This window comes from Hypanus sabinus, chromosome 5 (genome assembly GCF_030144855.1).
Source record: "Hypanus sabinus isolate sHypSab1 chromosome 5, sHypSab1.hap1, whole genome shotgun sequence".
Taxonomy (NCBI): Eukaryota; Metazoa; Chordata; class Chondrichthyes; order Myliobatiformes; family Dasyatidae; genus Hypanus; species Hypanus sabinus.
Window position 1 is genome coordinate 6,549,084 of NC_082710.1, and position 12,284 is coordinate 6,561,367.

General features: G+C 42.5%; 1 protein-coding gene across 1 annotated transcript in view; it reads right to left on the minus strand.

The window, feature by feature from the left end:
• Positions 1-12,284, minus strand: part of adgrv1 (adhesion G protein-coupled receptor V1) — a 539,532-nt gene that overhangs the window by 415,178 nt on the left and 112,070 nt on the right. Inside the window, exons 19-20 of the mRNA XM_059969328.1 lie at positions 5,724-5,941; positions 3,395-4,138 (exon numbers count right to left, since the gene is read on the minus strand). Of these exons, the coding sequence (XP_059825311.1) occupies positions 3,395-4,138; positions 5,724-5,941 (962 nt within the window). The remainder of the gene's footprint in view (positions 1-3,394; positions 4,139-5,723; positions 5,942-12,284) is intronic.

The following is a 12,284-nucleotide window of genomic DNA, read 5'->3' on the forward strand; positions in this document are numbered from 1 at the left end:
AGGAAGGTAAGGGTTAAGATGATATACTGACAGAAACAGGGTGTAGATGTTGTATATTCACTCAAGCTGAACACAGCCCCTGAGAAACTAACTCTCTTTGTACTGCCCCTTTGTTCAAGCCTGAGACCCAAGGTCATCAAGCATATAAGATGAGATGCAAACGACGGATTAAAGATTTGTTTTATTTTTCACATGAACTCGAAATTTCCTTACTCACAGACCCTATGCATTTGGGATTGTCTACACAATCTGCATCAGCAGAGGAGCACCACAAAGCTGTGTGTGCTCAGCCCCCTGCTCTACTCACTGCGTGGCTAAGCACAGCTCCAATGTCATATTCAAACTTGCTGATGACATCACTGTCACAGGCTGAATCAAAGATGGTAATGAATCAGCATACATGAGGGAGACTGAAGGTTTGGCTAAGTGTTGTCATAACAACCACCTCACACTCAATGTCAGCAAGACCAAGGAACTGATTTAAACTTCAGGAGAAGTCAACCAGCAGTCCAGGAGACAGTAATAATCAGGGGATCAAAACTGGACAGGATTAGTAGCTTTAAATTCCTGGGTGTTACTATTTCAGAGGACCCATCCTGGATCTGGCAATGGGTAATGCCCTCCCAACCATTGAGCACATCTACATGAAACATTGCTGTAGAAAAGCAGCATCCACCATCAGAGATCCTCACCACCCAGGTCATGCTGCCTTCTCGCTGCTGCCATCAGCTAGAAGGTACAAGAGCCTCAGCACTCACACCACCAGGTTCAAAAACAGTTACCACACCATAATCATCAGGCTCTTGGCTAAAAGGGGATAACCGCACTCACTTGCGCCATCGTTGAAATGTTCCTGCAACCAATTATCTCACTTTAAGGACTCTTCATCTCTTTAGCTCATGTTCTGGTTTTTCATTGCTATTTATTTATATTTGCATTTGTACAGTTTATTGTCTTCTGCACTCTGGTTGATCTTTCATTGATCCTGTTATAGTTACTATTCTATAGATTGCTAAGTATGTCCACAGGAAAATAAATCTCAGGTCTGTATATGGTGACATATATGAACTTTGATAATAAAATTTACTTTGAACATCAAAACATACAATGAAAACACAAAGTACACTGCAGATGCTGGGGTCAAAGCAACACGTACAAACAAGCTGGTGGAACTCAGCAGGTCGGGCAGCATCCGTGGAAACGAACAGTCAACGTTTCGGGCTGAGACCCTTCGTCAATGAAATGTGTTAAATGCACCAACAACCTGCACAGTCCAACATAGTTTGCCCATACTACACCTTTGGAACATGGGAGGAAACCAGAACACTCGGAGGAAACCCACACAGTCATGGAAGAAGGTACAAACTCCTTACAGACAGCGGCAGGAGGTGAACTCAGGTCGGTGACACTGTAGATCGTAGTAATAAGAAGGGGGGATGTTCTGGATTGTGAGGGTCCTTCAAAATGGATGCCACTTTCTTGAAGCACCACCATATAAGGATACTTTCAAGGGTGGGGAGGGTTGTGCCCACGATGGAGCTGGCTGAGTTTACAACCTTTGGCTGCTTTTTCCTATCCTGTGCAGTGGCGCCTCCATACCAGACAGCAATGCAAGCAGTCAGAACACTCCACGGTAGATCTATAGAAATTCGCTAGTCTTTGGAAACATATCAAATCTCCTCAAACCCTTAATGAAATGTAACCACTGATGCGCCCTCTTTGTAATTTCATTAATAAGTTGGGTCCAAGATGGATCTTCTGAGAGGCTGACACCCAGAAACTTAATGCTGCTCATCCTTTCCAATGCTGACCCCTCGACAAGGACTGCTGTGTGTTCCTCTGACTTCTCCTTCCTCAAGCTCACAGCCGATAACTTGGTCTTACTAATGCTGAGTTCCCTTCTGATGTCTACACCAAAGTTCTTGGATGAAAAAGCAGAAGTCCAAAGTAAATTTATTATCAAAGTACGTACATGTTACTATCAACTACTGAGGTTATTTTTTTGAAAGCTTTTACAAGTAAAAAATAAAATATAATAGGATTTACGAAAAGCATGTATCAAGGTCCCTTGGTTCCTCAGATGTTCCAAAGGTCCAAATAAAGCCCATATAGGTATACAATTCTAAAAACACTTGGCCAGCTTGTACACAATGGATGCGATCAATGGGGTGATCACAATCATCTCTGAGGATCATCACCTTGTCATGATGGAGAGGCTTGTGAGTTCCTGGGACCTCGAGAGTGATGCCACCTAAATCTTAGATCCTGGTAGAAACACCCCTGGTGGCCAGGTCAAAAGAGAGATTCCAGACCAAGAGTGATCCTCAACAGTGGAGCTGGTGGAAGATGATGACACATCACAATGGCAGTGAAGGTGGGGGAAGGCTGCAGCAGTGAAGGGTCCCCAGTCATCATGCATTCCTTGCCACTGGAACCTGACCTTGATCCGTCAGTGACACTGTGGTGGCTGCCCATCCCTCATCCTACCCCCATTAAACAAAAGTCATGCACAGGCATTCTCCATTAAGGAGATATCTCCTCAGGAGAAAATCATACTCAGATCACGTGATCTCACTACTATATTATATGTGATCACCAATGAGCAAATAAAACAGCTGCATTCAAATCATGAATAGAGAAACCACAATCACTAAAGGTTACATCCAAAACATTGATTTAAAAAAAAAACTCCTGACCCTGCAGCAACGCTAGCTGAGGATTTGTTAGTATGGGTCAGACCAGACTTAGCCAGTATTGTAAGTAGTTTTAGGCCCCATGTTAAGAAAGAATATGCTGGCATTGGAGAGTCCAGAGAATGATCGCAGGAATGAACTGGTTAACATGTGAGAAGCGTTTGATGGCTCTGGGCGTGTATTTGCAAGAGATCAGAAGAATGAGGGGGGATCTCATTGAAACCTATTGAATATTGAAAGGCCTGACAGAGTGGATATGGTGAAAATGTTATGTATAATGGAGGAGTCTAGGACAAGAGGGCAAAGCTTTAGAATACAAGGATGTCACTTTAGAACAGAAATTAGGAGGAACTTCTTTAGCCATTGGGTGGTGCATCTTTGGAATTCATTGCCATGGATGGCTGCAGAGGTCAAGTCATTGGGTATACTTAACAATTAGTCAGGGTGTCAAAGTGGTTCTTGATTAGTCAAGGCACCAAAGGTTACGGGGAGAAGGCAAGAGAATGGGGTTGAGAGGGATAATAAATCAGCCTTGCTGGAATGCTGCAGCAGACTCGATGGGCCAAATGGTTTAATTCCACCCTATGTCTTATGGTCTTATGTATTCACTCTGTTAAACTGTTTGCTTTCTATAATAACTACCTCTAATTTCTCCGCAGCACCATCCCGACTCTACACAATGGTCAGCCTTTAGCACTTACCATCTATGATTGCTTCACCTTTGAGATGCTTAACGCCATCAGGAATTAGAATCCCATTCAAATAAAATTCAATTATTCCATCAGCCACCACAATTATAATGTGCATCCAGGTATTTTCATCCAGGTACCTTAATGCTGTTCCCGTGGCAACATGAGTAATATTTGAGCTCAGCACGCTATAGCAAAACGTCACTGACAAGGAGGATTCATTGGTCATCAACTTCATAGCATAATAAATGGTGGCATTATCACTTGTTTTCGATATGATAAACCCATTGGTGTTGAGATCAGGTATCACCCAAGCAGACAATGTAAAATTTGCAACTGTATTCTTCATCCATGGCTGATATTCTGGGTGAACAGTTCCATATACACCCTGCGCCCCACTAAAGTACAGAGCATCTGTACCCGTGTGTCGACGTCTGGTGTGAGGACGTAGCTTAACAGAGCTGGGAAATGTTCCAACCAGTATAAAGTCCGTCATTTCAGGCAGTCTGTATCTAAACGCATTGGACAGTATCTCCCACCCAATTCGAACCTCTCCAAATGCACCTTGCTGTCGCTGAATGGTGAAGTTAGTAATGTACGACATGTCCTCGTCTGAGAGCACGTCCTCCGCAACCTCCCTGTCCTGGCTTTCTGCATCCAGGACGAAAACTCCAAAAGGATCATCGTTAGGTGGAATCACAACATTGACACTTAAGCTCTGATTTGATAACTGACCACCAGAGCCAGGAGCTCCACCTGGGAAGTTAACATAGAAGTTAATAAATTGTTACAGACTGATTCAACTGAATAGTTTTATCAATATCTAATTTAAAAAAAGCTAGATAGCTTTCCTGTTCTAAATGGGGGGTTTGGTGTTTTTACTGGAGCAAGTGGGAGGGGGAGCTTTGGGGTTCTAATGTTTCTGTCATTCATTCTTTGGGGTTTTTTTTCTGTCTTGCGGATGTCTACAAAGGGTATGCTGTATACATTCTCTGATATTAAATTTGAAATAAGCATTAAAATATAGGAATGCTAAAAGTCTCACATAAATCCAAGAGGGTCATTAAATCCACATACAAGCTCAAATTTCATGCATTGTAAATCTGTCTGCAATGTTATCGTACAAACACAAAGCATTCATGGAGTTTGCACAATCTCCCTACAAAACCTGGATCTCCCTGGGGAGGCCCTGATTATTCTCTCGTCATCTTAAGGACCCAAAGGATTGATAGGTTAATTGGTTACTACACATTGCCCCTAGTATGTAGGTGGAATTCATGGGCTCATTGTCAGGAAATGTAGAGAAGATGTGACCCAAATGCAGAGCAGTTGAAGTGATTTAGTAGTGAGTGATCACTTTAGTAATAAACTGCAAAATAACAAGCCTTCAGGGGCCACAAGAGAGAACAGATACTAAACACAACAAGGTAACTTATATATTAACACAAGAAATTCTGCAGATTCTGGAAATCCAAAGCAACACACACACACACAAAATGCTGGAGGAACTCAGCTAGTCAGGCAGCATCTATGGAGAAGGAATAAACAGTCAACATTTCAGGCTGAATCCTCTCATCAGGACTGGAAAGGAAGGGGAAAAACGCCAGAATAAAAGGTGGGGGAGGGGAAGGAGGCTAGCTGGAAGGTGAAAGGTGGTCAGATCAATGGGAAAGGCCAAGAGCTGGAGAAGAAGGAATCTGATAGGAGAGGAGTGCACCATGGAAGAAAGGGATGAAGTAGGGGTACCATGGACAAGTGATAGACAGCAGAGAAGATGCAAGAGGACAAAGTTTGGAATAGTAGAATAGGAAAGAGAGGGGGAATTTTTTTTTAAATTGGAAAGAGATATCAACTTCTATGCCATCAGGCTAGAGGCTATCAAACAAATTGTGAGATATTGCTCCTCCACCCTGAGGGTGGTTTCATTGTGACACAAGAGGAAGCCATGGACCAACATATCAAAACAGGAATGGGAATAGGAATTAAAATTCCTATTTTAATACCACCTGGAAGTTCCGCTTTTGGTGGATGGAGCAGAGATGCTCCATAAAGCAGTCCCCAAATTTACAATGAGTACAATACGGGTACAATAGATAAAACCCATCAAATAAATCTGCAGATCAAATGTCGCCTCACCTAGAAGAACTGTTTGGGGCCCTGAATGGCGGTGAACCTGAAGGTGAAAGGACAGGGGAGTCATTTCGGCAGGTATAAGTGGGAAGGGATGAGTGGACAAGGTAAGCATGGAGCGAGTGATCCTAATGGAAGACGGAGAGAGGAGGTGAGGTAAAGATGTGTTTGATGGGACTATTATTCAACATGTCTTGCATCAAGCACATACCTGAAGCATTGATCAACCTGAGAACATAAGTTTCACTAAATTCCGGAATTCCATCGGGAAGTGCATGGAGTGTTATAGGAGAGGAGAGTTCTCCAGTAGTGAAGAGCACAATACCAGATGTTTTGGAAAACTCCTGCCCAGGCTGCAGTAAAGTATCATTGACAAATAGCTGCCATGAAACAGAGACATTTCCAAATATCCCTCGCTGTCTCAAAATCCTGTCAGTAAACAAAGGAGTTACAAATCAAAAATAATTTTTCACTTAAAGTAATTCATTTTACCTTTTGACTAATGTAGGTCTCATCAACAACTAACTTTGGAACAAACTAGATAAAAAATATCTGTGATATTTTCTTCATTTAATAAGGGATATAATACTGCCACGAAGATAGGAATACAGAGCATACATCAAGTTTCGAGAATTAACGCAGTTTGTGGATAAATTACTAATCTAATAAGACATGTTCATCTGTCTACCTAGCAATGGGGGAAGACTTTGTTATCCCAAGAATTCCACTCCTCTACAATATGCTCCTCCCTCTTTTCTATTCCCCACTCCAATCCTTCCCTCTTCTATTCCCCACTCTGGCCTCTTACCTCTTCTCCTCACCTGCCTATCAGCTCCCCTCCTATCAGTGCCGCTCCTTCTTCCTGTTCTCCCATGGTAGTCTCTCCTCTCCAGCCCTTTGCCTTTCCCACTCACCTGGCTTCACCCATCACCTTCTACCTTGACCATCTTCCCCTCACCTCACATTTTTTCATTCTGCCATCTTCCTCTTTCCTTTCCAGTCCTAATGAAGACCCAAAACTTTGACTGTTTACCAAATATCAGAGGGCTGCAATCTGCACAAGAGGTCATTGTTTGGTAACACAGCGTAAAGTTTAAAAAGACCTCTGGTGCTTTCGGTTCTGTTCAGTGGGCTGCAGGCAGCACGGGGCCAATGAAAAGAAGGAAGATGTAAGTAGAGTGGCCATTGTGTGTGTGAGCCAGTGTTAGAGTGGTAAGGCTCTGGCTTTGGCTCAAGTACAAGCAGAGGTTCTAAGTAAGTTTCTAGTAAGTTTTTTTCTGTCGCTATGGTACAGAGAACGGGTATGTTCTTTGTGTGAGACGTTGGAACTCTGGAAAACCTCCAGTCTCCCTGATCTGCAAATCCTTAGAGACCAAATTAAGGAAATTGATCTGCAGATTAATGAACTTTGGTTCATGCGGGAGACTGAGGAAGTGATAGATAGGAACTACAGGAAGGTAGTCACCCCCAAGCTGCTGGCCCAGTTGGCTGGGTGGCTGGCAGGAAAGAGAAAGGTAATAGGCAACCAGTGCAGAGTACACTTGTGGCAGTTACCCTGAAAAATAAATATACGGTTTTGGAAACCACAGCAACCAGGTCTCTACCACCGAGTCTGATGCTGCGGTTCAGAAGGGAATGAGAGTGAAGAGGACTTCAGTAGTGATAGGGGATTCCACAATTAGAGGTATAAATATGAGATTCTGTAGGTGTGAAAGAGACACTCGGATGGCATGCTATCTCCCAGTACAAGGGTCAGGGATATCTCAGATATCTCAGATCAGGTCCACAGCATTTTACAGGAGGAGGGGGAGCAGCCAGAAGTCTAGGTACATATTGGCACCAATGACATACAGTAGGTAGGAAGAGGGAGGAGGTCCTGAAGAGAAAAGTTGGAGAGTTTGGTAGAATAATGGAATCCAGTGTAGTAATCTCTGGATTACTGCCTGTGCCACGTGCTAGTGAGGGTAAGAACAGGGTCATTTGGCTGTTGATTGCAAGGGTTCAGATTTCTGGATTATTGGGATCTCTTCTGTACAAAACAGATGGATTACACCTTAACTCGAGGGGGTCCAATATCCTCATGGGCAGGTTTCCGAGAGCAGATGGGGGAAGGTTTAAACTAATTTGGCGGGGGGGGGGGGGTTGGGAACCAGAGTAATAGGACTGAGGCTGGGCAGTTGTTATACAACTAGATGAAGTGTGCAGTGAGACTGTCAGAAAGGAAATTGCAGTCAGTGGGATGAGTTGCAGTGTAACAGTAGACAAAATTGAAAACAGTGATAAAACAGGACTGAAAGGTGTTATATTTGAATGCACACAGTATACGGAATAAGGTAGATGATCATATAGTATGGTTAGAGATTGGTAGGTATGATGTTGTGTGCATCACTGAATTGTGGCTGAAAGAAGATCAATGCTGGAAGCTTAACATCCAAGGATACACACTGTATTGAAAAGATAGATAAGTGATGAGAGGGTGTGGATGTCTCTGCTGGGAAAAAAATGAGATCAGATCATTAGAAAGAGGCGACATAGGATTGGAATTTGAGAGGGAGAAGCTAAAGTCAGATGCATCAGTGTTACAGTGGAATAAAGGGTATCACAGAGGGATGTGAGTGGAGCTAGCCAAAGTTGATTGAAAGGGGACACTAGCAGGGATGACAACAGAGGAGCAATGGCTGCAGTTTCTGGAAGAAATGTGGAAGGTGCAAGACAGACATATCCCAAAGAAGTGATAGTATTCTAAAGGCAGGGTGATGGAACCGTGGCTGACAAGGGAAGTGAAATACAACATAAAAGCAAAAGAAAAGCCATATATTAGATCAAAAATTAATGGGAAGTTAGAGGTTTGGGAAGCTTTTAAGAGCCAACAGAAGGCAACTAAAAAACCAAAAGGAAGGAAAAGGTGAAATATGACAATAATATCAAAGAGGATACCAAAAAGTCTTATTTCCAGCATCTAGAGAATCTCTTATGATTATGGACATTACCACATCTGGAGCCTTCCTTTCGCATACAGGTAGTTGGGGATTGAGGTGGCCTGTACCCTCATGTGACAAAAGTATTTATTATCTAATAACTTTGGAGTTCTCAGTTTATTATTGGTCTTATACTCCAAAGACAATTTACTACTATATTATGACAACCACATGAGCCAACATCTACACTATCTTTTTTTAATAATAATTTTTATAAGGTGTACTTTTTAGCAAACTCATGTATTTTTCACAGTCACTGGCAGAAAGTGGTGTAGCAGCTAAACTAATGGTTTATCAGCTTTCTCAGTTTTCATTGGCTAAGTATCAGCACATTAAAATAAATACATCACATTGGTAATTATGTAGCCTATTAACTAATTCATCACTATCAAAGAAATTTTCTTTATTTTTTTCTATAAAAGTGAGAGATTTTTCTGAAGTGCCCTCTTTTGTCTTTTTTTTGTCGAGGGAGGGGTTGGAGTTGGGTTTTTGATGTTCTAGCTGCCATTTTCCATGTGTGGCAATCTGTTAGCTTTTTATGCAAGGGAGGGGGTTTGCGGGTTTTATTTCTACTTTTTCATATCAGGGGAGTTGATGGCTCTTCGTTCAACAATTCCCATGTTTTTTCTGTATGTCGTAGCTATTTGGAGAAGGCAATTATCAGAGTTGTATTGTACATGGATGTTTAGACAATAAAATAAACCTCTGAACCTTTTATTCTTTTGTATTACACCCCTTAACATTAATTGCTCTCCTAGTATCCTTTCTCGGGTCTCTATTTAGTTTGTTTAGTATTTGTATGTTTGTTTGGAATTAAGACTGCTTGCCACTCTTGATTCGTGGAAGAACAGTAAGGATCAGAAAATAAACAGAGATCTAACAGTTCCAGTGTGATGTTCTTGTATTCTGAGGCTGTCCCTGCTGGTCCTAGACTCCCCTGCTTTTGGAAGCGTCCTCTCCACATGTACTCTATCTAGCCATTTCAGTAATCAATAAGTTTCAATGAGATCCCTCCTCATTCTTTGAAACTCCACCAAGTAGAGGCCCAGAGCCATCTAATGCTCCTCATATGTTCACCTTTTCATTTCGGAACCATTCTCATGAACCTCCTCTGGACCCTCTCCAATGCCGGAATATCCCAAAACTGCTCATAATACCTCAAGTGTGGTCTGATCAATGCCTTATGAAGCCTTAGCATTACATCCTTAAACATCATAAAAGTAGAGACTAAAATTCCCAATTTAACCTGTGTCCCAGTACTGTCTATACACAAATCAGAGAACATCAAACTTCACAAGTTACTTAGCTCCCCAGTTCCTGAAAATCATCGTTTCCAAAGGCCCCACAAACTCCTTCCTATTCTGAATTCAGTGAAGTCTACAGATCCGCTGTGATCAGGCCTGCCCCGGTATGAGGAATGGATCAAGGTTGTTATGTACTCCAAGGAACAGAGTGCTGGGTCAAATTCTTTCCAGATTTCTGTGCTGAGGAACGTTTTCAATTGCTTACAAATTCATGCCTCCTGCCTTAGATTTTCAACATTTGCCCCCATGGCTTTCACAGGTCTACAATCAAAATCCAAAATTCGTCTGTTGATAGTGAAACCCCAAAAATCAGAGTTTGCAATCTTGTGAACCAGAACCTAACTCCATTATTATAATATAGAACATAGCCCTCCATGTGTCAATCTAAGAGTGTCTTTGTATCTGTCTCTACCACTACCCTTGGCAGTGCATTCCACACAACTACCAGTCAGTATGCAAAAACCCTGCCTCTGACATCTCCCTAAACTTTACTCCCAACACCTTAAAGTTATGCCCCTTTTTTTTTTAGTTATTTCTGAGCTGGGAAAATGTCTCTGGAAATCCACTTATCTCTGTCCTCCTGTCTCTTATACTTTGTCAACAGAAACATAACACAGCAAGGGTGCCTTACATAGAACACCAAGAAGAGACCGCAAGAAAAAGGTAGCAAACCTTGTTTGTTCATATAAGGTTGCATCACCGTCTGGTGTAGGAAAAGTTGCAGGAAGTTGTGAACTCAGCCAGTTCCCTCATGGACACTAGCCTTCCCACACGGCCCACCCCCCATGCACATCCAGGACACTTTCAAAAGGTGATGCCTTAAAAAGGCAGTATCCATCATTGAGGGCCCTTAAACCCTGGGCATGCCCTCTTCTTGTTAGTACCATCAGGGAGGATACAGAAGCCTGAAGACACACTCTCAACTTCCCAGGATCAGCTTCTGAATGGACAATGAACTCATAAAAACTACCTCATTTTTTTAATTTGCTCTCTGTTTGCACTATTTATTTATTTATTTATTATGTATATACTGTATATAACCATATAACAATTACAGAACGGAAACAGGCCATCTCAGCCCTTCTAGTCCATGCCGAACGCTTACTCTCACCTAGTCCCACTGAACTGCACTCAGCCATAACCCTCCATTCCTTTCCTGTCCATATACCTATTTTTTAAAATTGTATATTCTATACAAAAATCTGTATATTCTAATTGTGAGTTAATTTTTTATTACTATACATTACAATGTTCTACTGCCATGAAACAACAAATTTCATGACATATTGAATTGAATTGACTTTATTTCTTACATTCTTCACATACAAGTAAAAAACTCTGCATGACGTCTCCATCTAAATGTGCAATACACAATCATAGTAATTTATAATAAATAGAACAGTCAATGGAATATAGAATACGCTCAAGTCAGTGTGAGTTCATCAGCCTGGTGGAAGAAGCTGTCCCAGAGTCTGTTGGTCCTGGCTTTTATGCTGCGGTACCATTTCCCGGATGGTAGCAGCTGGAATAGACTGTGATAGGGGTGACTTGGGTCCCCAATGATCCTATGGGTGCTTTTTACATACCTGTCTTTGTCTTTGTATCATAGGAAGTTCACAACTACAGATGCGCTCGGCTGTCTGCACCACTCTCTGCAGAGCCCTGTGATCAAGGGAAGTACAGTTCCCATACCAGGCAGTGATGTAGCCAGTCAGGATGCTCTCAATTGTACCCCTGTAGAAAGTTCTTAGGATTTAGGGGCCCATACCAAACTTCCTCAACCAGCTGAGATGAAAGAGATGCTGTTGTGCCTTTTTCTCCACACAGCTGGTGTGTACAGACCACGTGAGATCCTTAGTGATGTGAATGCCGAGTAACTTAAAGCTGTTCACCCTCTCAACCCCAGATCCATTGATGTCAACAGGGGTGAGCCTGTCTCCATTCCTCCTGTAGTCCACAACCAGCTCCTTTGTTTTTGTGACATTGAGGGAGAGGTTGTTTTCTTGACACCACTGTGTCAGAGAGATGACTTCTTCCCTGTAGGCAACCTTGTTAATGTTTGAGACAAGGCCAATCAATGTAGTGTCATCTGCAAATTTATTAGTTGATTAGAGCTATGGACAGCGACACAGTCGTGGTTATACAGGGAGTAAAGGAGGGGACTCAGTCTACAGTCCTGAGAGGATCCTCTGTTGAAATTCAGAGGGGTGGAGGTGAGGGAGCCCACTCTTAGCACCTGCCAACGATCTGACAGGAAGTCCAGGATCCAGCTGCACAAGGCAGGGTGAAGGCCGAGGTCTCTGAGCTTCTTGTCCAGCCTGGAGGGAATTACGGTGTTGAATGCTGAACTGCAGTCCAAGAACAGCATTCTCACATAAGCTTCCCTCTTCTCCAGATGTGTAAGGATGGTGTGTAGAGCAGTGACTATTGCGACGTCTATCGACTGTAGGTGAATTGTAGGGGGTCCAGTTTGGGTGGTAGCAAGATGCA